The following is a 26,056-nucleotide window of genomic DNA, read 5'->3' as shown; positions in this document are numbered from 1 at the left end:
GATATCAACGAAATTCAGAAATATAAACGAAAATGAAAATGAAAATGAAAAAAAGGGTATCTAATGGTCCAACTCCAGTCACCGTTCCAATCCATGCCATGCCTTGCGTATTGCTGCCGTTTTGTTTTTGTTTTATTCAAGGATTTCGCGCTCAGAATTTAGAGACCCGGCTCGGAACACCGGCCTGCTCAATCAAATCCTGGCCATGCTCCATCCAATTCGCGAATCCAGCATCCGACGAGTCCGAAGGGAAGTCGTCCCAGACCGGATTCTCAGAGTCCGCGTACGAAGACCAAGTTCCCTTCGGCACATCGGAGGTAGACCACGACGGCAGCTTGGCTAACACGCAAGTATAATAGACGTAGAGAATGCGGCAGAGCAGCTCGACGCGATCAACGTAGTGCTGCTGCGTGGGGTCGGGGCTTTGACCACCATCGCCGAGACGTTTCCACCAGGAGCAGCGCCATCGCAGCGAGAGCAGGATGTGGCCGAGTTCGTTGAGGAAGCGGATATGCGTGTCGTGCGAGATCTGCTTCCATTTGATGTTGTAGAAGTCGCGCTCCAGTTTGCGGAACCCTTCGACCTCCATCATTCGGCAGATTATGCGGGAGAGTTGGGCGGCGAGGAGGATGTCGCGCCGGTCTTCGGGATTGTTGATGTCCATTGAGCGTTCTTGGCCGTTTTCGTCGAGCGGGACGAAGGTGTAGCGGGCACGACTAGGCATGTTGTTCCATTGTGATAGGAGGGTCTGGGAAAGAAGGTTAGGAAGGTTGATGTTTATGTTGGGGAAGTAGATCTACTCACGTATGCCTGGTTCATTGGGTCGCAGTCCTTGACACAGCTCAACCAGTTCTTCGACTTGTCTTTGGAATCAACGATGCGTCGGTCAATGAACTCGATGAAAGTTGACTTCGAGTTGCCGTTGTATTCGCTGAGGCTCTTCAAGAATTTGTATGTCTCGCCGAGATCGAGGACATACAGTGAGCCCCAGGCTTGGCTGGCACGGATGTTGAACCGGCCCTGGCGCTCCCCAAGGAATGACAAAAGTTGAGTCATGTCAAATTCGGTCGGAATTTCCATTCGGACTCGGCCGTTGCCGTCGATTGTCGGATGGTTGATAGCTTTTTGGGCTATAGAAGGTTAGTTGGTGGCTCATGCATATCGCATCGGAGGTGACTTACAGATGTAGTTGCACGTTCCGAATTCAACAATGCTAGAGAAGCAAGCACGAGCGCAGGGTTGTTCGTGAAGAGTAGGGCGGCATGCATCACAAGGGGCGCTTCCGTCACACTTTTCATTCAAGTTAGCCTCGTTCAACATCGAATCATATCGGAAACACTAACCTTGCGCTTGTTCAATCGGCACTGAACACAAGTATCCTTGTTCTTACGACGTAGCCCAGCATTGGCTCTGCCCACCATGCTCAGAGGACCCTTACGTCGAGCACCCCGTGGAGGGGAAACAAAGTCGGCTGACGCAATGGAGCCACCTTGACCGTCTTCCTGTACAATTTGCAAGGGCTTAGACTGGCCCTGATCCATGGACTGGGGATTTCTGTTCTTGCGCTTGCGAACGGTAGCCACAGATTGCATTGCAAGGGGCATGGGTCGACCTGACGCCCGTTGACCCGCTGACGAGGAAGCGCGAGACCGGGAAGGGATGCTGACTAGCGAATCGGACGGGGTTTCGCTGACCATGAAGGCGGAGGTGCCGGGTACTGATGACTCTGGGGAGCTGTGGTCGGGGGTAGCGATTTTCCACTGGTTATCCTCGTCCACTTGACGACCAGCGAAGGCAGAACCGTCATCGTTTGTGGCAGAGTACGAGTAGTCGTATATGCCGGACACATCGCCGGCTACGGAGGAATTCTCGGACTTGAACTGGAACCCGTCTTGCACAAGTTTGGCGTGAGTCTGTGGCGCTGGTGATGTCTGGAGTGAGGCGGGTAGCGAAGTAGGTGGTGTCATCTGCGTCACGGGTAACTGCGATTCCAGATTGTTGATCCATCGCGACTCCAGGGATCGGAGGGAAGGCTGATAATGGTTCTTGGAATTATTCTGTGAGTTCATTGCCAGCGGCACTGGTCCTTGACCAGCCATATTCTCCATTGAGATACCGTGGGGCATCTCAGGCCACTGCTCCATCATCGGAAACGACGGTGGCACCTGCTGAAACATGATCGCCTCAGCCGAAGCATCCGGAAATTCCTGCCCCTGAGGCATCTCACCCACATCGTCGACGATCACGGCTCCTCCGGTCGAGCTGTTGGGGCCTTTGCCGTAAGGATACATCACGGGTGCTTCAAGGGACATGCCCGCGGACATGCCCGCAGCAACCGAGTTGAAGAGCTGAAAATGCGGCCATGTTTCGTCGGCGTGGAAGTTGTCCTCCGTAGACGATGGCATAGTACGAGGGCTAATGGTACCACTGCCTGTACTCTCGACACCGCCGTCGACGTAGTTGAAAGTCTCGTTGGTCACATCGCGCTTCCTATGAGATCCATAGCGTGTCAGTCCCCTCTCTTCTCGACCACACCTCTGGTCATCCACACCAGCGAAAAACACCGGTTGAAAGGAGAAATGCGCACCTATTCCGGATCTCTCGCGATCGGTCGAGCAGCGAATTTGTTAGCGGGTCATGAAAGGCGCCCAGGTCGGCGACATCGGCGCACTGGCTTGATTCTTGGCTGGTATCCCACTCGGGGGGGTTGGTCGTATCCCAGGTGTTCCCACGAAGCGACGGAGAAGGCGCCGTCAGTTTGCCAATTATCCAGAATTTTTGGGTCGATACCCGCAGCAGTCGCAGCGCTTCCAGTGTCCATACAGGGTATAGGCGGGTGGAGAGGTTGGGGTTGAAGAGGCCGGACAAAGATCGCAGAAAAAAAAGACGAGACTTTTTTTCCAGCGACTTTGCGGGAGGGGTGGAAGTGTTGCAGCGAAGCAAGTTGAGAGTGACAGATTGATGATGGGTGAGGATGAGAGAGAAAGACAGAGGGGAAGAAGATGACGAGTTCCCCACCACCAAAGTTTTGCGTCTGCAATCGCCTTGAGTCTTGGAATCGCACAGACCACGGCGGGTTGCGCGGGAGGAGGTGTACTTTGGTACTGGTGCTGGTACTGGTACTGGTACTGGTACTCAGGTTCAGGTACTCAGGTACTCAGTAGATTTAAATTGGATTAATAAATAGTCTCGTTCTAAATATTCAAAGAGGTGCTACGGTAATTAAGTAAAGGGAATGTGCAGTGAATAGAGGGTAGAGTATGCAGTATACAGTCCTAGTGTAGTGTACTCCGTACGGACTGATGATCGCCGAACCAACAAGGTGGACTGATCTTACGCGAGACGATCACAAATCGCTGATAATCAACCAGGAACGTGCCAACCAGGGCCAACAGGGTCAAACCAGTTCAGTCTAGGGAATACTCAATATACTCTAATATACTCAGTAGTACCCTGTAGTGTCCATACTGGGTTAATCATTCCCACGGTCACGTTAAGTCACGTTCAACAGTCACGTGAGTAGAAGGGTGGGACCATCTACGCTAGTCTACTTTGGTAATTTGTATGCACTTTAGTTCTTCGGTGCCAGCATTCATGTCATAGATCTAGTTATGGCCATGTTATATTTGATTAAATTGACTTAGGGTATAACTACTTATATACAGGTTTATCCACATGGGCATACTACCAACCTAGATATACATATACATATACATATACCTCTATCTGTACACCAAATGCAAACTCTGCATTTGCCTCACCGAGTCTCCATCCGGCGAGTCCAATTGCCGCTCCCCGCAACCCGGACAGCTTCACCGTGGCCATCCCCATTCGGCACCCCGGTACGCTCCATATGTCAGTGGAAAATGCCTAATCCAAGATGCCTAATGGCTCAATCCTTAGCCAGCTCCCCATAAGTACTCGACCGGTCCTAGTACTCCGTAGTTAACCCTTGAACTTGAACTTTATCTGCATACTCCGTACTTACACCTTGAGTCTTGAACTAGTCAGCTACTAGTTACTACTACTACCTTCCAAGAATCAATTATTGTACAAGGACGGCCCAAATATCCCCCATGCATATCCTGGTAGGTGCTTCCCCTTCACGCGACCATTTTTTTCTTTTTCTTGTTCCAATATCATGGGATATCTATATCTTTATCTCCCTATCTATCATTTTACTTTCTTTTTTCACTCCGAGGGTGAAGGTCGCTGCCTCGCGCAAACCCCTGCTAGCAACCCCGCTAACCCCAATACATTAGGTCGTCAATGACGACGGCCCGCCAAACGAGCGCGTCTCGCCTTACGTCCGCCCACTCGTCGACGAGCTCCAATCCGCCGGCCACCTCATCTCAGTCGCCATCCCCGCCGCCTCACGCTCCTGGATCGGCAAAGCCCACCTAATCGAAGCCGAGCTAACAGCCCACCTCGTCCACCCAGACTCCTTCCGACCCGACGGATCCTGGGACTCAACCTACAAGCCCGACCCTACAACCGAAGATGGCGCCGCTGGCCCCCAATCCGACTGGGTCGTCATCCAAAACGGCACCCCCGCCAGCTGCACCCAGCTAGGCCTACACAACCTCTTCACCGACCTCCCACCAATTGACCTCGTGATCTCCGGCCCAAACCACGGCCGCAACGCCTCGACAATCTACAATCTCTCCTCGGGAACCGTGGGCGGGGCCCTGGAGGCTGTTTTCTGCGGGAAGCGCGGCATCGCCATCTCGTTCGGCAGCAAGGATCCGCAGACCGATAGCGTTATTGCGGCTGCGGCCCGGCTGGCTGTGAAGCTTGTGGGGCATCTTTGGCGGAATTGGGACGAGCGTGTTGAGTTGTATAATATCAATATTCCCATGCGGGAGGACGTGGAGGGTCAGCCTGTGCTGTATACGAGGACGTTGCCTTATTATTGGTCGCGGGGTTGTCTTTATGCTGAGACGGATAGGAGGAAAGAGGAGGCGAGGAGGGTTTTGAATGGGGCGACTAATGGGGTCAACGGCGTGCACAAGGAGACTAATGGGGTTAACGGTGTCAATGGTGTCAATGGTGTCAATGGTGTTAACGGTGTTAACGGTGCGCATCATGGTGAACCTGAGGCTGAGGCTGAGGCTGGGACTGTCTCTAAACAGCGCCATTTCAAGTGGTCTGCTGATTTGTCGGATATGAAGAAGAGGTTGCAAGAGAGTGAGGAGGGGACAGATGCGCATACCGTTCTGAATGGCTCGACTAGGTATGCTCTTCTCTCTTTTTTGTCTTGTTTTACTTTTTCTCGGCTGCGCCCATGCATACAATATACTAACAAGTTATACAGTGTGACTGCTTTGCGCGCCAACTTCTGGCACGTCCCTGGTCTGGAAGGACCGATAGATCTTGAGCTGTGAGATTTTGAACTATGAGGGCCCGAGCTCAAGCCCAAGCTCAAGCTGACAAAAGCTTCCTGGATCTTGCGGATGACCAGATGGTCATTAATATTCTTTACCACTTCATTTCCTGGCGCAGGAGCATTGACATTGCAGAGTCTGACAAAGACGTTGAAACTTGTACATAGACATACATTTATACGTGAAACGTTCCATTTACCATTGAACTATCCTATCACTGGACCGCCCACGACCCCATACTATCGAAACGCAAATATCAAGTTGGGCAAAAACACAGGCATAAGTAGAGCCAAGTGATAGGCGATGGGGTGTGTCCACGGGGTATCACATGAACAGCAAAAGAAAAGAGAAGACCTTTGCTAGGAGCTAGTAGCTATGACGCTCCTACAAAGCGCGCGCGGCCTCACCAGCACCACTATCCACCGTCGTCGCCTGCTCAGCACGCATCTTGCCCTTTCCAACACCGCCCTCGCCAACGCCCATACGGCGAGCGACGTAGCGCTGCGCAATAGTTCCAGCCGCAAGTGAGAGCGTTTCCTCGATCCACTCCGCAGCCCACTCGCGCGGATCCACGCCTCCACTCTCGATGATCTCGGCAATGGCCTCTGGTGTGACGGCGCGGGGAACCTCTGCATCCTCGGCGTCCGGGTTCTCGATAGCCGGTGCCGAAGCGTCAAGCCATTCAATCCATTTCTGCGGCACGGCCTGGGAAATAGTGTGGAAGGCAATACCATGCACGGGATCGTGAAGGTACAGCGCGAAAGAGATCTCTTCTTCTGGCTCGGAGGTCTCAATGGCTCCAGGTGTCGTGGGCTTCTCGCCCGAGGCGCCGGCCTGGAAAAGATCCGCCGAAACGGTCTGGGTGATCGCCTGGATCGCAAGGAAGATATCACTGCTGCGGACGGGGTTTGATTCGCTCAGGATCTCGGTGGCCTGCTTGGCGGCTTCTTCGATTCCGCCGCGCGAGGAGAAGTATTCGGTGGCGTAGGACTCGGCGCTCGCACGGGCAAGCTTGGATGCCTCGATCGTTCCGGGCACGGCGTTGATCGTCCGTGGGGTTCCTGGTGTCACTGTCCGCCACCAGGGACCGTCGCCCCATCCTGCACTTGAGATGTATCCGCCGACGTCAAGACCGCGCTTGGGGGATGATTCTTGGCCCCGCTGAATGACCAATAGGTCGCCGCCCTCGACTTGCGCCATCACGCGCGAGAAGACGGCGTACACCAACGGGTCGACGCCGGGGTAGCCAGAGAGATCGTGCGTTACGTGAATCTGGAGGCGTTCATGGGAGGAAATTGGAGGTGCGAGGGTGTGGATGAGGTTGGTGAAGGTTGGGATTGCCATGCTGCGAAGCTCGCCGCCTGCGAAGCTGGTGTCAGTGGGACATGTAAATCAGGTTTAGTTGAGTGCAGGGAATAGATACCGAGATCTCTAAGGGCCCCGACGTTTCCCTTCATATGCTGCGCCCAGCGCTGGGCTTCTTCATTGTTTTGAATTTCCTTGACGGCGGCCTCGGCCTGCTTCATCGCTGCAGAAGCTGTTGCGCTGGCGGTTGCGAAGATGCCACCGGACCAGCCGCCCCACCAACCACCACCTTCAGCCTCCTGCTGCTGTTGCTGCGGCTCCTGTTGCTGTGAGGCATCCTCGGGCTCTTGTTTGGTCGGTTCGGGTTTGACACTGGCACGAGAGGAACGGCCTGTCTCCTCTGATTGACGGGCCCGGTCAATGGTCGCGCTGGGCCGCGGAGACCGTGTCGAGGATCTCGCCTTGTCGACCGACAGTCTAGGGGTACCAGGTCCACTGCTAGGTCGCTGGGCAGCTAGGTTATCCAGCTCGCTGAGGATGTCCTCCTGTGCGGCCGTGGCATTGTCGACCGTGGGGGCAGCGGGGGCAGGGGTCTGCTTGGGGGCCTTTTCGGACCCATCGATGTCAAGGTTATCGAACTGAGCTAGAAGCTCATCACTTGTGGGTTTCGCTCCCTTTGGAGGCATGGTGTTTGGGGAGAGCACTGGGAGGAGGTATTGTGTTCAGGAGAGGTGACGACACCGTCCCAAGGTTGTTTGGAGCTCGGCGGGTGGAGACTCGCGCCAAGACCACTTGCGTGCAGCTAGCATTTAGCAGTAGTCTGTGAGTACTAGATACTAGATACTGTGGAAATGAATGATTCTACTCTTTGGATAAGCTTAGTGGTTATTTAGGGCATTTATATTACAGTAGAATACATATTGCTAATCTCTGGGGTGCTTCAATTTACTAGTGTCAAGTTGCAGTGCAGGTCACGGTGCTACCAGTAGTATGGTTTCCAAGGTTCTCGGAACTTTCAAGGACAAGCTTTAGAATTACTTATTTCAATCATATAGTACCTACTATTAGCAGTACTATATTCAATTCTACTAGTAGGTAGTAGTATGGCCCCTGGACCTCGGAGATTTAACTTGAATTTATCCTCTGGTCGGCTTCGACTATGCCTCTAGTACTAGTACCGGTACTAACAGATCTATATATCTCGATAGAATGGGGAACAGCCCGTTGGGCATTCAGAAGCTCTGGAGTAACAGCGACCCTGAAGAACCTTACATGCAGGATACTAGTACTATTGATTAAAGTAATTCATACTAGCACTAGGATATGCAGCCCCCTATCCACAATCTCGTACTACATGCAATGCTGGGAATAGTACTAGGAAAGACGGGACCCCGCAAGCCGATACCCGCGGCATCTCTTGATCGGACCGCATCCCGCGCGGGACCACCCTGCACGCGGGGTTGGCGATAAAGCCATCATGCTCACGAGGACTACTCTTTCCCTCTCCCTCTCCCGAATCAATCTACTGGACGCAATTGACTACGACGTAATTACCCTCCTCCAAATTAAAAATTGAGTCCGTCACTCATAACCCTCCAGTACCAGTAGTTATACTACCTCGGGGCCTCCCCAAATCTAACGCCTTCTAGTATTCTCATACTGCATACTACAATCCCAACACCATGCGCCTCCCATACGTTCCCGACCCCCCACCAACTAGCACCCTCGAAGAAGCCAGAATCCTCTCCAGCGTCCAAGCCCGCCGAGCCCCAAACCCGCTCCTCCCCCTCGACCTAGCCCTCCTCCACTCCTTCCCCGTCGCCGACGGCTGGAACTCATTTATAGGCGCGATCCGCACACGAACCACACTCTCCACCGTAATCCGGGAACTAGCAATATGCCGCGTCGCCGTGATAAACGGCGCATTATTCGAGTGGGAGCAGCACGCTCCGTTACTGTCCGAGGGCGGATTGAGCGACGAGGCATTAGCGGTTGTGCGGGATGCGAAGGAGGAATTCTCGGATGCGGGTCGGGTTCTGAGTCGCGAGCAGAGGGCTTTGTTGAGGTATACGGATGCGATGACCAGGACGGTTACGGTTCCTGAGGAGGTTTTTCGGGAGTTGAGGGCGTGCTTTGATGAGAGGGAGGTTGTGGAGATTACGGCTACTGTTGCGGCTTATAATTGTGTTAGTCGGTTTTTGGTTGCGTTGGATGTTGGGGAGAAGAATCATTTACATTAGATCGGGGATTTTTGGTTCATTCTTGTTGGTATGGTAGATATTCAGTAGTAAGACTGGAGTACATATCAATCACTTGCGTTTCTTACCTTTAGCTTTGGAATGTCCTCTATCCTAGGATTTCACTGGGTGGGGCGGGGAGGGATGGCCCGTCAGAGTGACATGGTCACCGGCCGTTGAACCCGAGTGAATATGAGATGCCAGTGGATGTACTGTAAGCAATTCGAGTCGATGACATGGTAGTGTTTGCTAGGATAGTAACAGCCGAGTCGGTTGTCGCAATTGCAGGCTAGGAAGGCCTGCCTTGGAAGAAGGGGGAGTAGGAGTATTCTGTACTCCGTAGTGACTGGAGAGTCACCGTACTTGATCACGCGACCCAACCTCAGCTGGCACAAATTGATTATCCCATCACGCAGGGCGCATTCGAGAAGAGGAATTAGCCAGAGAGTGCCCAGAGGTATGCGACAGCGGTTGACGTCAGGCTGCAGGGAATATAGATGAAATCGCCAACGAAAACGGTTCGTGGGGCCAGGAGGCGGTTCTCTCGGGCTCCTACAGGAGGATCGAACCAGCGAATGGCAAGCCAGTGAATGGAGAGGAAGAGTATCAGGATTGGAGATCAAGTCATGCTCTCCTACTGTGACCTAGGTATAGGCATGGGCTCTAGATATGAAGCCGTAGTTTCGGGCGTGACCCAACTTGAATCGATAGTTTGAAAAATACGGATGGGGTCTGTGCTTCGACAAGGGGTAACAAAGGGAGTCACGAAGTGAAGTGTAATAGCCTGTAGGGTAGATAATACTAGTAATGGGTAGATACTACCTAGCAGGTAATAGAGTATACAGGATTGTCAGTGACAATATAATACTATTTATCTATGTAAGTGAATGTGGACAAGTGTGGTGTAGTAGGTGTTCTACTCGATGAGTGTTGGTATCGAGGTAACTTGAAGTACGGTAACTACTGAAGTTGAATATGAATGAATATATGGATTGTAGTAGAATAATAATAATAAGAAGAAGAATAATAATAATTATAACCATAATTACACTAGTGTTAAAATAAGTAGTATATACCTATACTATTAAATCTAGAATACTAGAATACTATACAGAATAGTATACTATGTATACTACTATACTACAACTGCACCTGATTGGCTGTGTAAGTGGGGAGGATTACCATTCTCGTCGTGGAATGGTCACTACAAACTAAACTACTTCCTCAATCTCTTTTCACCCTCAGCTTCAACGTCTTCACCCATCCTAATCCCTTCTCCCCATGTAATTTCTCTTCCTCTTTTCACCGGATTTCCATTCTCCACATTTACTTCTCCCCATTGCCCTCGGAATTCACCCTCTCCCGTGGTTTGTGTAAGATCCTTTCTTCCATACAGGATTTTTCTCTGCCTTCTCTTCCCCCATACTCCCTCGGGAATCATCTGCCTTCCCCCCTTTGGTCAGCATAAGTTGAAAGTTGGAAAGCTATTTACTACACTCCAACATCTCTGCCTGATCCTCATCATTACTTTATCTTACTTGGGACCATCCCCGGTCGGCCCCCTTTCTGCTTGTTGTTGGCCGCACTTTGAGAAGAAAACCTCCGGCCCAGCCATCTCTCTCTACATCCCTGGCCCGCGCGACCAAGTGCAGCACTCCGAGTCCAATTATTGGCCTTGCCTTTTCTACTTCTTTCATCCCCCTACGCATCAAATCTGATGGTGAGTTTCTTGCTCTTTTTCATTTTCTTCTTCTCCCTCGTTCCCTTTTTCTCTCTTTCCCCCCAGTGTTCCCTCAATACAAGGTTGATCGGATCCACACAATTTGCCGCGACCGTGTCTGCATCACTTCTTACTTCACCCTCCCCTGCTATTTGACCCCTACCGAAATGCAAATTATTTCCTGGAAATTATGAGATTTTTATCTCTATCTTTCTACTGCTACATCTCTTATCCCTCTACCCTATCCCTCTAGGTCTACCCTAGGTACCTGGTCACCCTACTCCTACTCCCCCTGGAGATTACGTTTCTGATTCGGATTACCTTTTGGTCTTGGCGCCACAAGCGAAATCGGCTAACCCATCAATCTATACAGATCTCATTGCTTGTCTGGAACTTGGTAACTTGCTAGACAGGTGTGAGTTCCTGACGGTATTTGGGTTTTTTCTTATATTTTTCTTTAAAAAAAAACTCTACTCTCCATCCATAATGTCCCCTATTCCCCGGGGCGATTTGGATATGGACAATCAGTCTTCTGATGTCGGCGACAGCCAGGACTCTCCGCTGCGCCGTCAATTTTCCGAACCTTTCCGGCCACAGTCCACATCCACTCAAATTTCTCAATCTCCTGAACCTTTCGCCAAGAGAGTAAAATGTGAGTGGTGTGGTAAGTTGTTGGAAATTCCAGAAGATGGTTCCATTTCCCAGCATGAATTACTAAATTCTCATCACGCCACCCATCATCCTGATGAACTCAATGAAATGGATTATGATGGTCCCGATGATGGCATGGATGAAGATGTCGATGAGATAGTCGAGGATGGACTCGATGAGGGTTTAGATGAGGGTCTCGAAGAAGGTCTCGAAGACGGACTCGAAGATGGTAATCTTGACGAAGAAGAGGAAGAAGATGAAGAAGAAGGCGAAGAAGGCGAGGAAGAAGATCCGAATGGTGAAATCGATTTTAACGATGAAGACGTCAATGGTATTGTCCAGCCTGAAGAGGATGGCGAACCTGGTGATCACGAAGAAGAGCCCCTCGAGACGGCTCCTCCTTCGCCTGCTGGTCATCCAAGTGGATCAAGTGGTCCAAGTGATGGCGAGAATACAACGTCCAAGACATCCGATACCAATGTCAAGGTTGCACCGGCACCACAGACGAAATATGATCTGATTGAATTCTTGTCAAATCCCCGGAGCGCCTACCCTGATGGATTCCGTCAGCGCTTGTCGGAATGGCAAGCCTCAGAAATGACAGATCGGCTTCCAAAGATCTGGACAGTCAACGATGTCAATAACTTTTGCCCTACATATGAGCAAGACACCAACAAGATCGAAGACGCTTGGCAACAAGTTTTCCGCGATGCTAAGCCAAAGAAGCGCGATGCACCGGAACCAATCGCCCTGCCCGCCCCTTATAAGAACACCGAAGCCGAAGCCGGGAAATTTCTTGATATTAACTCTCCCGATGAACTGCTGAAGATCCTTCAAAAGCCCGAGTTGCTTTCACCCGAAGAGCTGTATGTGGCCTCCGAGGCTGCATCCTTCATGATGAAGGCATGGCAAGATGAGTACATCGCTCTTGATAAACTATATCTTCACGCCCACCGTCACTATCGAACGGCGCTTTCAATTGATGCCAAGAGAGACTTCCTGACCGGTCATAAGAAGCGGAGTGGATACCCGTTAGCCCGAGTGCCCGAAAATAAAGTTGACTTTGAAGAAAAGAAAGAGGCCATGTTGTATGGCTACAAGCACAACTACTTCCCTGTTAATACGACCACGGCAGTCAGCCGGCTCCAACAAAATCCTTTCGCCCAGGGCGGCTTCATCCCGACTCCTGCGCAGGCAAGGAAGATGATTGCCCGAGCTCCACCCGAGGAGCGGAATCCAGATGGCTGGAACCCTGTGGTAACACACGGCGTGGAATTTGTCCCAAGACTCTGGGAGCCCCGAAAGGAGCCCACAGTCAAGCTCACTCGCAAGCGCAAGGCTGTGGAAATCGACGCATCGAAGAGTGACACCGAGGAGACACGAGAAAATAGTCGCGATGCAGAGGAGACAGAAGAGGAGGCTCATCCTGTGAAACGACGCACCCGAGGTCGTGGGGGCCGGCGTACTACATTTGAGGTATTCCAGCCTGAAACTCCCACTGCCCCTGTTACTCGTGGCCGTGGACGAGGCCGTGGGCGTGGGCGTGGGCGAGGCGTGGGCCGCCCCTCTGCTTCCCGACAATCCCTTGATTCCATGCAAACCCCAATCGCATACACCCCAACATCTACGCGTGGCCGAGGAAGGAGAGGAGCTAGCTCGCTGGCTACGTCGACTCCTCAGACTTCACAGCCCGCGACTGATGACGGAACTCCATCGTTCACCGCGATATCTCCCATGCCCGAGCCTACACCACCCGCCAAGGTCACACCGACTATAAAGCGAGATGCTACGGCAGAGGAACTTGAGGAGGCCCGTCGGCAAAAGATTATGAACTCCAAGAACCCGAAACGAACCAAGGCTATGCTCGATCATTGGGAACGGTTCAATAGAGAAGGCCGTATACGCAACCCCAAGCGCTCCAAAGCGCAGATTGAGCAAGATCGAACTGATGATCCTCTGAACCCAAACCTAAAGGATATGCCACTTCCCGGTGTTGGTCCTGGTCCCGGTCCCGGTCCTATTCCTGGTCCTGGCCCTGTTCCCGGTCCTGCTCGTCGTCGAAAATCTCCTTCCATCGCACAGATTCCTAGTGGCAATCTTGCACCGAAGGCTCCTCACCACTTCGGCCCAATACCCGGCCCGCAACAACACATGGGTCAGATGCCCGGACCTCCCGGACCAACCCTCCCTTCGCTGGGATTACCTCACTACGTTCCTCCCCAACACTACAATCCGCCGCCCGTGGGACTTGGTCAACCAATGCCGACACATGCTCAGTATGCGCCGTTCCCTTGGGTACCTTTCCAAGGTCACATACCTGGACACCCGCCTCCTCCGGACCATCACCGTCGATGACTTTGAAAAGGGAGGTTTCGGGTGAACATTCAGTCATCCTAACGTCTCAGCCCCTCAATACGGCATTCGACCAATAATCTCGTCGTTCATAAACGGTCATAGACACAGCTGCAGCGTCCCGACAGAGCTTACCGCACGCTGTCGTATTCCGATACCAAAAGATACACCATTTTGCAGCAAAGCTTCAAACTCATTTCTTCTTTCATCGGCACTTGTTGAGAAGTGCTCTTGATTCAACAACTCGGATTGTTTCACATATAGTTTCAGGGACGGCGCAAAAACAGGCTAGGCTTTTTCTTTTTCTTTTTTTTTTCAATTTTCTTTTTCTCATCTTCGTTTTCTATTTTCCTATTTTTATTTTCTCCGGGATATCTGGCGGATTTTCGAGCGCAAAAAAAGGAATTGTACATCTAATGGAATGCAGGGATTTGGGAATTATTCTCAGTGGGATTTTTTGGAGGCCTGTCTTGGCCGCAAGCGTGTATTTTATCCTACTTTGTTCTTTTTTGTTGTTTGTGTATGATAGCATGGGCCAGCACATTGTGATCCTGAGGCATCGAAGATGTTGTTCACGTGCCCTTCTCTTCTCCGTGATCCCCGTAAAGCGCAATCTGCAGTGACTTCACTTCTTCCCCACCGATTGAACCACCATTCACTTTCCACACCCTCTCCCTTTCCACTGAACCAAGGGTTTCCCATAGCTTCTTTCTTCTACACCTACCTACTTTCATCCCGCAATCACAATGGGCAAGAAGAGACGTGGTCCCTCGCTCGACGAGGTCCTGGAACGACCGTGGTGCTACTACTGTGAGCGCGATTTCGACGACCTCAAGATTCTTACTTTGCATCAAAAGGCCAAGCACTTCAAATGCGAGAGATGCGGACGCAGACTGAATACCGCTGGAGGTAAGTACCGCGATGATGCAATGGATACCTAGCAACCAATCGATCGCGAAGACTAACACACTGGCGCATTGCAGGATTATCGGTACACATGAGCCAAGTTCACAAGGAGCAACTCACAGAGATTGAGAATGCGCTCCCCAACCGAGCAGGTTTGGACGTGGAAATTTTCGGCATGGAAGGTGTTCCTGACGATGTGCTCAAGTCTCACCAGCAGCGCGTCATGACCCAATTCCAACAGGCTGAAGCCGAGCGACAAGCTGCCACCGGCAATCCTCCAGCTGGAGCTAGTGCCAGCGGCCAGCCAGCTAAGAAGCCTAAGCTTGAGAACATGTCTGAAATGAAGAAACGGTTAGCAGAGCACCGAGCTAAGCGCGCTGAAGGTGCTGCTGGTGGAAGCAGCGGCGACGCAACCCCCGTGGGCGCGGGTCAGAATTCACCAGCGCCAGTCACATACGTACGTCCCAATATTCCCTCGATTCAAGCACCAGGTGAAGAAACAGATTTACTAACAAAACCACTAACAGGGACTACCACAGCCTGCAGGCGCCGCACCCGCGCAACAACACCCATACCCCCAACCGTACGGAGGCGCCGTCGCTGCCCCCTACCAACAAACCGCAAGTCCAGGATACCAAACCTTCTCCCCGGTCAGCGGCCAGCAGATTCCTGGCGCGCCAGCGTTTCCACCTACAGGATATTCACCTCAGCCATTCCCCGGCGCACCCCCAGCTCCCGGCTACGGAGCCACACCACCACCATTCCCTCAGCAACAACATACCCCCACCGACCCCAACACCCCTCGACACGGTAGCCTGCCCATCCCAGCCGGACTCCCCCAACGCCCCGCCTTTGGCGCGCCCTCAGTCAACTCTCAACAAATGCAGCAGATGCACATGGGCCACCAGATCCCGGCCGCCCCTGGCGCTAACGCCGCATACACGAACGGAGAAAGCAATAACGAAAAGTCCCAGGCTGGCTCAGGCTTAAACGTTGACGACCTGATTTCCGGAGCGGCGAAGGACGCAGCAGCAGCATCGAAGACCGACCCGTCCACCGATAAACCGAGCAAGAAGGACAAGGCCAAGCCGACTAGAATGATTTACTCGCACGAGACGGTCAGTCCTGAAGAGCGTATGGCTCAGCTCCCCCGGTACGCATTTGATCGCGCGCAGTTCCCCGATAACACAGCCCTCGGCGAGCTCCCTGCTTCGACGGTGACGGGGGCGATTCGGGACGAGAATACGGTGCTCGACCCTGCACACTAAATCTCTTCTCTCTAAAAAGAAAGGAAGGGCCATTTCATTGGCTGTTTCATCCTACATGCGCAGACAATGAACAATGGACAAATGGAACGGAAACGGAAACGGGACGGTCATCGATTATCCAGCTAAGTTCGACACATATCTAGCTATACATGAGCACTCGTCTGGCTGGCTATGTTTGTTCGTTTTATTACCTACCCTGATCCCTGATCCATCAGTAGTCCTGGCGAAGACATGAACATCTCTTACAAAGCGAACGCAAAAACAAAGGCAAATGCAATATTTCCCGTCTCAAGCATACCGAACCTTCGTCGTCACCGTCGTCGTCGGTGCGTGGGGTATTTCTCATGGAAGGTAGTTGCTAGTGAGTGACGAAGAATCCGACCGTACGTGTTCTCTGCCCTCTCAAGATCCTTCTCTTTGTTCCTTTTTCATGCCTCAGTTTGCATTGTTTTTGAGTCTTGTTCGTTCTACACTACATACATTCTTCGCTATGTCGGGTTCACACTGGATTCGAGGTGGGTCTTTCAAGTTCTCTGTGCCAGTCCAGTCCAGCCCAGTCCAGCCCACCTTTACCGATGTCGATGTCGATCCCGATGCCGATCCCGATTTACTCTGGATGTAAGTTTTACATGTCCTTTAGCGATGAGTGGTAGAGAAATGAAGATTTTGAAGTAAACTTGGGCCTGGCCGCGCGCTCGTAATCTAGAGAAGCTATTGCTAGTTGCTGGCATCTCCTCCTAGTAATACCTGGCTTTACTATAAGTGACAGACTCGGATTTTATGGCAATGCACAGATGGGGGTATATGGTATACTCGGAGAGGCAATCAGTAGAAATCCTGGTTCACAGCTAGGATCTACTGCCTCTGCAAGCATTCAGTCACACCGGACAGAAAAGAACTCGAATTCAATTGGACCATAGCTATGGCATGATATCTTCGCTGAATATGAACCGAAAAGAGAAAAAAGCAAAGCAAGTCTCATCAAACCGGGCCCGGGACAGCCACCTCAAGTCGTTATAATAATCATGCTATATCTCGTTTCCAACCCTTGGGAAGGCGATCGCAGCGCCTCTCTGAATCCCGCCTCCACGGCAGGGTATTCCCATATACGTCACGCTGGAAGCGCGACAAAACGACCTTCGAACATAGCATTCCCGACCCAGCCGATAAAACCAAGCTCAATCCGAGTCATAGGAACTAAGCCCTCTTCTCCCGATAAGCGAGCGCGAAAACGATCGCACCGTACGTAGCCAGGATCGATAGACCGGCCGGAACAGCCTTTCCAGTCTTAATAGCGCGGGGGATCGAGCTACCGCCGAGGACGGCGCTGGCCAGAAGGCCGAGTTCCTCGCCCCATGGTTCGCCGGCGCGGAGACGGAAGAAGCTGAAGAGGTAGATTGCGCCGACGGAGAGGCCGGCTGCGATTGAGGGGATTGAGCCTGTGCGGGCGAAGCCGATTGAGCCGCCGAGGGAGGTGAGGAGGGAGAGGACGAGGGCGGAGGTTGTTGGGAGGGTGTTTGGGGAGGACTGTGGGTTGTTTGGTTAGAAGGGGTGGATGCATGGTGGAATCGTGGTAGGTACCATTTTGAGGGATTGGGATTGGCGAGATTGGGTGGTTGGAAAGGTGATGAGGGTTGTAGTTCAAGTTCAAGTTGATGGTGAGATGCTCGGAGTATGGGGTGATTAGATTAGTAATGGCAGGTTACCTTAATGTGGGGAGTGGGCCGAGGTCGAAGTATACTGCAATGAGCAGGACTATGTATGGAGTACCACATCTAATTATGGACGAAAGATATAGTAATTTGGAGATTGAAAGTGAGAACCAAAACAGATCATTTTTCATTGCCTGACACTATCCGTATATATGCATTCCATTCGTTACTTTGTTCAATCTAAATGCTTTCCCATGACGGCCATTAAGAACATGATGCTATGCAAGAAAAAGTCGAATACAACCGAAGCCCCCCCTGGGCAGCAGTATCATCTCCGATTAGCTTCAGTGGACGCATCCACAGCACCATAAGTGCCCACGGAACCATTTTCTCTCTGCACCTCCTCTTCTTCCTCTTCCTCTTCCTCTTCTTCCACCTCACGATGAGGACCATCCTGCTCCACAATCCAAATGGCAGGAATCACACTCGTGAGGGTAAGAGCACTGAGAAGCCACCAGGGGATAATCACATATCCCCTCTCGACGCCCCAGGAAAATACGGTGCCGATCAACGCTGGCCCAGCAGCACGACCAAGAGCACTGACGCTCGTCGCGACTCCGTTGAGAGTTCCAAGAACGGTCACACTTGAGGCTGAGTTCGTTAGAAGAATCGTGCAGCATGGAATGGAGAAGATGATCGAGCCAAGCTTGGCGAAAAGGATGAGAAGGACACTGGGAATCCGGAATGGTTCAGGGACCAGAGCTGTGAAGGGCGTGAGGAAGAAGATGATCGGCATAGACAGAGCGGATACTCTGAAACATCTCAATACGCCGAAGCGCTGCACGATCGGTGGGAAGAAGAGGAATTGAATGAACATTCCTGCGATGCCGCTGATCGTATAGAAAAGACCAATTACTTGGGCATCTACCGTTGATAATATTTTCAGTTTGAGAACATGTTTTGGGTGACCTCGATGGGAGCTTGAACGTACCGATGCCAAACCCGCTGGTAAATTTAAATGGTAACTTGACGTCCGGATTGTTCTTCAGATCTTGAACTGGCCAGTGCAGAAAGACGGGGAAGACCGAGTCAAAGGCCATTCCGAGACCAGAAACCAGTGTATAAGATATGAGCACGAGGATTGACTGGGGTGTTAATATCTGCGACCACTTAGTACCAGCCACTGGCTTCTTCAGCTTCTTCGGCTTTGTCGAGATAGGCCTGTCCTCGGACAGTAAGGGTGTCTCTTCTTCGTCTCTGTCTTCGTTTTCAAGCTTCAATGATCCCAACTCGCGCTTTCTGCGCGATGTGCACGGCTCAATAAGTGTCTGACCCAAGACCAAGCCAGGATCATACCGATCCCTCTTGGTAGCTAGCGTTTCCTGCAAAGCCATTAGCGATCTGACATATTGAATTCCCAAAATGAAGACTTCTGTTTACCTTCAGAAACAAGATACCCGTAGTGATACCAACGACAAAGAAGCAAGCGGAAACCAAATTCGGCAACGCAAAAGGATATCGCTTGAGAAACTCCGATCCCCCAAAGAGATTCGGATGTTTCTCAGCTGGCCGAGCAAGAGCCCCTCCAAACGCCGGCCCAAAGATACTACCGATCGTCCAGACCATAGGCATAATACTGAAAGCCCGAGGCTGCAGCTCACGCTGTGGTACAATTTCCGCAACCATAGTGCGGATGATGCCGACGTTTCCGTTCATAAAGCCGATCAGAGCACGCGAGACTAGAACCATTGATAGACTCGACGACATGCCTAGCATAATCGACAGCAGCATCGTGAATATCTGCCCGCTGATAATGACCGGCTTGCGTCCTATACGGTCGGATAATGTGCCCCAGGGAACTGCCATCGTCGCCTGAGTCACGGACGCGACCGCGGAGGCGATGCCTGCCCATTTGGCGACTTCGGGCTTGGGAACGCCCACATATTCGATCAGCTCAGGCTATTTGCTGGCGTTAGTGAATGGCTTTTCTTTTTCTTTTCTTCGGGTTGTTTTAGAATATTTGAAAAATTTTCTCATATGTTAAAGGTGGTGATGTTTGGGTGGAGAATGGCGTCAACATGTCAGGAACCAAAACCTACCAAATATGGGAGAATCGACGTGAAGACGACTGTTCACAGGTTCAAGTTGTTAGTTAAATATTCTTGACCAGAAATAAAGAAACCAAAAAATCCATGTTGAGATTTGTGGAGAGTGACACATACTGGGCTCTGACAGCCGACATATAGCTATTTTATAAACAAATTAGTGAGAAGATCTTTTCAAGGGGGACTCAGAGCGGAGAAAGGAATGAAAGGACCCTCGAGGCAAGTTGAACCTACACAGAATGACCAGCTGCTGGACGGGCAGCTGTGACTTTGGCATTCTCGTCTAGATGGAGGCAAAAAGTCTCCTCTATCTGCAACCGGCACAGCAAAAAACGTGCAAAGACAAAGAAGAAGGAGAAAAGAGAGGGAAAAAAAATGCAGTCAAAGCAAAGCCGCGGATGGATAATCGGCCAGAGCGGCAAAGGACGCGATGACCCTCACCTTTTGGCTCCACTCGAGACCTTCGGGGCCTAAGCCGCTTTAGCGTCGCTGCAACCGGACTTCTGCGCGATGTCAGCTGGCTACAGTTTGAACGAAAGGTCCAATAAAATATAAGTTCACATGCGACAAGTGCATTCTTTGATTTAATTCTTCATCCCCTGCGCTGCAAGACTAGTATCATTTATCAGACTTGGGAAATATTTACTAATATCAAGCTTGAGTCACCTCTACGAGATCAACTTGGTTGCGGCTCCCACCCGTTCTTCGATGATTTTACTCCATTTCTATTGGAAAAAAGAGAAGTTAGTTAGCAGGTTCAATCGATAGCATAAAACACGTGGGAAGTTGAAAATAGAAAAAAAAAAGAAAACAAAAAGAAAAGAAAGCTTCACATACCTTGGCATTCTCCACATCTCCGGCCTCGAGGCTCTCCACCAGTCCGGGGTATGTGGCGCCCGAATAACCAGTCCAAATACCCGGAGCGAAGACGACATGCTTGAACCAGTCACGGCCATCAAGACCCGGCTGGTAGAGGAACGCACGCTCGATACCCTTATACTTGTTGTTGGCAATCCGGACTTGGAAGAGAAGTCGGACCTTCTTCCACCAGTGGTACCACGGGATATCCTCACCCAGCTTGGTGTTCAGATCCGCAGCCCAGGCATCGAATGTCTTTGCGGCCTCCAGGAACTCAATGATAGACAAATCCAGCCCGGAGAAGTCAAAGTGTTGTCCATCATGAAGTTGATCCGCTGAAGGCTTGGCCCGGCTCAGATATGAGCCCAGTCCAAGGGCATAGTCAGTGGCATTGAACGAGATCACTGGTGTCTCAATGAGCTGGGCGGCTGCAAGAGCCCACAGCTTAGTGGTAGCAATGTGGTGCTCCCAGTTTTTATCGCCATACTTCTCCATCCACGCGAGGCTATCATAGTTCGAGTGGTAGTGGTAGACAGGATCGTCGATCCCACGACCGAATCCGAAATCTAGACTAGCGACACCGGCGAAGTCCTGGAAAGCAGTGAAATCGCTACCGCTTCCCATGGTCGCGATCTTACCATCCCAAGCATCGCGAATGGTCTGACCCGGAACGGTCTGATTAGGAGATTGCACAAGGCCGGTCACCTCATAGATGACTTTGTTCAAAAGGGGCGCAGCACGAGGGCTAAAGTCCGTGCCAGCCGCGGCGACATCAACGTTCAGATACGCAACATTAGCCTTGGACAGCCAAGGAAGGTATTCTTCTACCCACTCAGTAGAACCGAGTAGGCCATACTCCTCGCCATCCCAGCTGGCGAAGACAATGGTGCGCAGTGGCTTCCATCCAGCTTTCATGGCCTCGCCAAAGCTGCGAATGACCTCGTTGAGAGCAGCGGATCCACTGTTGGGATCACCTGCACCGCCGGCAATCCAAGCATCACGGTGGTTACCAAGGACGATGACCTCGTCGGCGATGTGGCCCTTGACAACACCGATGACGTTCCACAATGGGGTGGTCACATACTCCTGTTGATTGTCAAGGTTGATGACCACGTCCTCAGGCGAAGGTCCAATGTTATACTCCACGCCTTTATAGCCCAAACCGCCGCCCTGCCAGTACTTGTTGAAGTCCGAAGCCTTAGGACCATGTCCATTCAAGGCCTTGAGGAAAGGCAAGACCTCTTTGTAGGAAATAGGCAGGGATGGGATGGAAGGAATAGAGCCGTGCGGGTCCTGGCGTTCGCACCCGGGTTTGGAGGGATACCCCGGTGTCGTGGGATCACCAGGCATGATACCTAGCCGAAGGGATAATTAGGCAACCGCCTCCACTGGGGAAGATAGAATACATACTCAGGAACTGTGTGCTACCCCTCTGGATTGCACTGGGGTTACGAGCTGGGCCATCCGGGTAAGCCTCGTAACCATTCTCCTCCGTGATTTCGCCATCCTCCTGAGGATCGCTATAGATCACCACACCCACCATACCAAGCTCCTGCGCACGCTTGACCTTCAGGCCGCGGAAGATTCCACCATATTTCACGATGGCAATCTTGCCTTGCAAGGTTATATTTGCGTTCACAAGGTCCTCATAGTCTTTATAGGTGCCGAAGTTGGCATACACGTATTGGGCAGTGACATTACCGCTTGCCGAGTATCCATGGAAGGCGGGCACTCTGTCCGGCAAACCGGAAGTGGGATCTTCTTCCAGAACATCCTCCTCCAAGGTAGCTTCGAAGGTGACTTCTGTGTCTTTGCCAGACTTCTTCAAAAGAGCTAGACGGTGATCTTGCGGGTAGTTGATGTAGATGTCATAGGTCGCAAGGGTGGTATCCTCGACGCCAAACTCCTTCCACTTCTCCAAGGTCCAAAGTGCCTGGCTCAGGTTCTTACCCCCCCAGGTGGGGACCAGCGGTATAGTACTCGCTCCATTCACGGGCCTTGGCTGCCGAAGGGGTATTGATGAGGACCTGTTGGAGCTGGTCGTATGGAAGACCAAAGCCTTGCGGCCAGGCGTCATGAGGGTATGGGTTGGACCAGGGAGCATATGACCAGATTGAGCCGTGCTCTCGCGGCAGGATAGCACCGGGGATCATGAACAAAATGGTGGCCACTACTAGAAGCGTGCCGAGGAACAAAGTACAGGTACGACGAAGAGCATGATGTGGGTACCGCTGCCGCCGCGGGGCGACATGGACCTCCAGCAGAGGCGTTGTCTCAGAGTACGGCATGTCTTTCTCCCTCATTTTCTCGCACAATCTGGGAGAAAGAAAAAGGAAAAAACGTGGGACGATTGAAGAGGGGAAGTGCCATGTCATTATCTAGTCCAGTTTCGAGCTCTCCACACTTTATCGCGTTATCGCATGACTAAGCGTCCCCTCACTAAGGTACCCACCTTCCGCTTTGGGCCAAATGTGAGGTGTTGCAGAATAGTTATATACTTCACAACTGTTCTTGACAAAATACCAAAGAAGAAAGCCAAATAACAGATGTAAAAGAGCAGGGAAAGTTGGATCATGAAAGCTCGGGACAAATACTAGCGACTGCAATATACCGCTGTTGCTTTGGCGGGGATTTAAGTTGAAAGTGGACCAGAGCACACTGACACCCATATTCTCAGCACGGGGTATGCACTAATATCAGAGCAATTAAGACGGCATAATATCGGAATGATCTGAATTGACAAGAAACTGACGGGGAATGTCATAATTAGCACCAAAAATTGCTTATATCTGGAACACCAAGATTCTATTTGAGACATGATTGAACATCTCAACTCGATACTAGTCACACCCCGACTCGCCCAGAACAATAATCCCAACATAATGTGGGATAAACCGAGCCAAATTCTATATACTCTCACTAGAATCTCGGTATTCATTACCCCGGAAAATGAGACGAATGGAACGGAAATTGGACCGGGTCGAGGTCAAAGAGCCAAACGTTGCATCGTACCCTCGGGTCCAGCCGATCATCTGAAGACTTGCGGTCTATGTTTAAATGCGGCAAATATCCCAGCGGAGTATATACGTCAAAGAGCATGTTTTGATATACAATGGCAGCCTCGTTTCTCAAAACCGCAATTGTTGCAACAATTGCAGCTGGCATCGGCTGTAATGCTGCCATTCTGGACAAGCGGGAAATTGCCCTAGGAGGTGGTGGCAATTGGCACAAATACATTCGATCCCCAGCTACCTCAATTGTGAAGCCCGAGGCTATTTTGTCGGCAAATACCACAGGTGATGTGGTTAATCCAAACGGCTTGCTTGATAGTCATGGGTCTCCGACAGTCTTGACCCGCAGGGGAAGTGACGACAAAGTCCCGTCGATGGTGGTAGATTTTGGACAGAATATCGTCGGAATAGTTTCAATTAACTTTGCTGGTTCTACCAATGCTTCTGAGGGGTTCCCAGGCTTGAAGCTGGCTTTTTCGGAAACTCAGCAGTTTTTGACCAATACTAGTGATTTCACTAGGTCGGATAATATGCCAGGGGTATGCAACAACTGCTTTAAGAGCTCGATGATTTTATTCTGTTTCTACTCTGTTAACATTGATCTAGGGCCAAAAACTTACCAATGGCACCGATCAGGTAAGGTATCTTCATCGAAGTCAATCCAAGTACACTTTCTAACTTTCTTCAAGATCGCGGTCTCAAATGATCCGTATATCTGGAAAGATAACACTGGCTGTCAACACGATAAGAAAGTGTGCTCAGATGGAGTTCATGGATTCAGATACATGAAAATATGGCTCGATGCCCTCGAAAACGATGCCCCGTACACGCAACCATACGGATCAGTATCCATCTCGAACATTGTCCTCGAATGGTCTGGTTATCTCGGAACGCCAGATACTTTCACCGGCTGGTTCGAATGCTCTGATGAGGATCTGACACAGTGGTGGTTTGATGGCGTGTACACTGCTGATATGGGTACTGATATCTTCCTCGCTAACGAGACTGATCCGAGAGACTCTGCCACACCAACACTGGAGGGCAAAGAGGTTCTCTTCGACGGGGCTAAAAGAGATAGGGATCCCTATGTTGGAGATCTTGGCGTTGCTGCACTTACTTCGTATTTGTCGCATGATAATCCCGACGCGGTCCGCAATATTTTGGCGGATTTGGCTGAGCATCAGCGGGATGATGGTTGGATTCCCCCGGCTAGTATGTAAGTAACTCACTATGACCTCGGCAAGTTTCTACAATTTAGAGTGTTCAATTTTGACATGGCAAACAGAAACAACTATACTCTGAATCTTTATGATTATCCTATGTGGTGGGTGGTCTGCACTGTCGATATTGTCATGTATACCGGCGATACAGACTTTGCAGCCCAATACTACGACGTGATGCAAAAGACGCTGGACAACTATTATGGCCAAAATCTTACTGCGACTGGTGGTCTACTTAACAAGACAAATGGTTACGGGGACTACGCATTCCTCCCTCGCTCCGGCGTCATCACTTACTACAATGCTCTTTATGCCCATGCCTTGAAATCAGCCGCCAGGTTGGCCGATATACTCGGCCATGACACTGACCGCGATACCTGGACCTCACGAGCCACTGAGGTCAACGAAAAATTGTTGGCTCGAAACTGGGATGCCTCTGTCGGAGCATTCTACGACGGTGGACCCTGCCCCAACAAGCCCGGCGACACGATCTGTGATGTCCACGCTCAAGATGGGAATGGCCTAGCTGTTCTTGCTGGCACTGTGAATTCGTCCTTGGCTACGAGTCTGCTAGACTATTACGGCAAATCCACTACTCGTCCCTACGGAAATGCCTTCTACGACAATGATTCACTCCAGGCTGGATTTTCAGACCGCGTATATGCATTCATTTCCTATTTTGAACTTGCTGCACGCTTTGCTACACAAGGGACCGCGGGGTCCGCCTATGAGGAATTAAAGCGTCTTTATGGGTGGATGTCGACTCATGATCCGGAGATTACATTCTGGGAGGGAATTGGTCCGAATGGATCTCCTTATGAGGATGGATTTACCTCCATGGCGCATGGTTGGTCAACGGGTATTGTGCCGCTCATGAGTAACTATGTCCTTGGAATCAAGCCCACAGGCCCTGGTTTCAAAACTTGGCAAATATGCCCTGTTACTGAAGGTGACCTCACCTGGGCCCGTGGTCAGGTTGGCACACCGCATGGCCCAATCCAAGTCTCATGGAGCAAGAAGGGTAGTAATGGCTTCGAGCTTCAGGTAGATACTCCCGCTGGGACTAGCGGTGTCGTTTGCGTACCGGTCACAGACTCCAAGAAAGACCAGGTTTTCGTCGATGGACATAAGGCAACTACAATTGCCCTTTCTGGAGAGGGGGTTAGGATCATCAAGACTGGCGGTGGCTCCCATGAAATATTGGTCAAAGCATGAGTTAGGCGGGAAGAGTGGGAAGCTGAAATTTTACTCTTGGTCAGCAGTCGGTGTTAGCTCGGCTACTAGTAATAGTTATCTTTAGAGAAGCACAATGACACAAGACCGAGAAAATACAAACTCCATTATTTATGCTGATGACTGATACAATGAAACAGAAGTGGTATCACGG

At 51.1% G+C, this 26,056-nt stretch overlaps 10 protein-coding genes across 10 annotated transcripts; 5 read left to right on the top strand and 5 right to left on the bottom strand.

The window, feature by feature from the left end:
* Positions 1-151: 151 nt before the first annotated feature.
* N7533_002459 (uncharacterized protein) lies at positions 152-2,821 on the bottom strand (the record flags this gene model as incomplete). Its single annotated transcript, XM_057099109.1, has 6 exons — positions 152-748; positions 805-1,130; positions 1,182-1,290; positions 1,344-2,490; positions 2,588-2,670; positions 2,699-2,821. 6 exons carry the CDS (start codon positions 2,819-2,821, stop codon positions 152-154), a joined length of 2,385 nt encoding a protein of 794 aa, XP_056964245.1.
* Positions 2,822-4,076: 1,255 nt separating this feature from the next.
* N7533_002458 (5'/3'-nucleotidase SurE) lies at positions 4,077-5,384 on the top strand (the record flags this gene model as incomplete). Its single annotated transcript, XM_057099108.1, has 3 exons — positions 4,077-4,088; positions 4,263-5,233; positions 5,315-5,384. The coding sequence occupies 3 exons, from the start codon at positions 4,077-4,079 to the stop codon at positions 5,382-5,384; spliced, it is 1,053 nt and encodes a 350-aa protein (XP_056964244.1).
* Positions 5,385-5,768: 384 nt separating this feature from the next.
* On the bottom strand, positions 5,769-7,375 carry N7533_002457 (DUF5427 domain-containing protein MTC1; the record flags this gene model as incomplete). The annotated part of the gene is made up of 2 exons (XM_057099107.1): positions 5,769-6,745; positions 6,808-7,375. 2 exons carry the CDS (start codon positions 7,373-7,375, stop codon positions 5,769-5,771), a joined length of 1,545 nt encoding a protein of 514 aa, XP_056964243.1.
* A 996-nt stretch (positions 7,376-8,371) lies between these two features.
* N7533_002456 (carboxymuconolactone decarboxylase family protein) lies at positions 8,372-8,929 on the top strand (the record flags this gene model as incomplete). The annotated part of the gene is made up of 1 exon (XM_057099106.1): positions 8,372-8,929. The coding sequence occupies one exon, from the start codon at positions 8,372-8,374 to the stop codon at positions 8,927-8,929; it is 558 nt and encodes a 185-aa protein (XP_056964242.1).
* A 2,203-nt stretch (positions 8,930-11,132) lies between these two features.
* On the top strand, positions 11,133-13,652 carry N7533_002455 (uncharacterized protein; the record flags this gene model as incomplete). Its single annotated transcript, XM_057099105.1, has 1 exon — positions 11,133-13,652. The coding sequence occupies one exon, from the start codon at positions 11,133-11,135 to the stop codon at positions 13,650-13,652; it is 2,520 nt and encodes an 839-aa protein (XP_056964241.1).
* Positions 13,653-14,395: 743 nt separating this feature from the next.
* N7533_002454 (putative C2H2 finger domain protein) lies at positions 14,396-15,823 on the top strand (the record flags this gene model as incomplete). Its single annotated transcript, XM_057099104.1, has 3 exons — positions 14,396-14,558; positions 14,633-15,012; positions 15,083-15,823. The coding sequence occupies 3 exons, from the start codon at positions 14,396-14,398 to the stop codon at positions 15,821-15,823; spliced, it is 1,284 nt and encodes a 427-aa protein (XP_056964240.1).
* Positions 15,824-17,020: 1,197 nt separating this feature from the next.
* Positions 17,021-17,407, bottom strand: N7533_002453 (TMEM14 family protein; the record flags this gene model as incomplete). The annotated part of the gene is made up of 2 exons (XM_057099103.1): positions 17,021-17,350; positions 17,405-17,407. The coding sequence occupies 2 exons, from the start codon at positions 17,405-17,407 to the stop codon at positions 17,021-17,023; spliced, it is 333 nt and encodes a 110-aa protein (XP_056964239.1).
* Positions 17,408-17,803: 396 nt separating this feature from the next.
* N7533_002452 (glutamate carboxypeptidase) lies at positions 17,804-19,857 on the bottom strand (the record flags this gene model as incomplete). Its single annotated transcript, XM_057099102.1, has 5 exons — positions 17,804-18,399; positions 18,467-18,857; positions 18,916-19,434; positions 19,575-19,603; positions 19,815-19,857. The coding sequence occupies 5 exons, from the start codon at positions 19,855-19,857 to the stop codon at positions 17,804-17,806; spliced, it is 1,578 nt and encodes a 525-aa protein (XP_056964238.1).
* A 391-nt stretch (positions 19,858-20,248) lies between these two features.
* On the bottom strand, positions 20,249-22,741 carry N7533_002451 (M28 family metallopeptidase; the record flags this gene model as incomplete). The annotated part of the gene is given in 4 exon segments (XM_057099101.1): positions 20,249-20,305; positions 20,418-21,793; positions 21,849-22,375; positions 22,389-22,741. The coding sequence occupies 4 exon segments, from the start codon at positions 22,739-22,741 to the stop codon at positions 20,249-20,251; spliced, it is 2,313 nt and encodes a 770-aa protein (XP_056964237.1).
* An 809-nt stretch (positions 22,742-23,550) lies between these two features.
* Positions 23,551-25,884, top strand: N7533_002450 (uncharacterized protein; the record flags this gene model as incomplete). Its single annotated transcript, XM_057099100.1, has 4 exons — positions 23,551-23,988; positions 24,056-24,085; positions 24,139-24,665; positions 24,735-25,884. The coding sequence occupies 4 exons, from the start codon at positions 23,551-23,553 to the stop codon at positions 25,882-25,884; spliced, it is 2,145 nt and encodes a 714-aa protein (XP_056964236.1).
* Between the last annotated feature and the right edge of the window lie 172 nt (positions 25,885-26,056).

This window comes from Penicillium manginii (genome assembly GCF_028828005.1).
Source record: "Penicillium manginii strain IBT 31320 chromosome Unknown utg000002l:1.0-5564898.0:1.0-5567710.0, whole genome shotgun sequence".
Classification (NCBI taxonomy): Eukaryota; Fungi; Ascomycota; class Eurotiomycetes; order Eurotiales; family Aspergillaceae; genus Penicillium; species Penicillium manginii.
The sequence above is the reverse complement of the archived record's forward strand: the minus strand, read 5'-3'. Positions and strand labels throughout refer to the sequence as shown.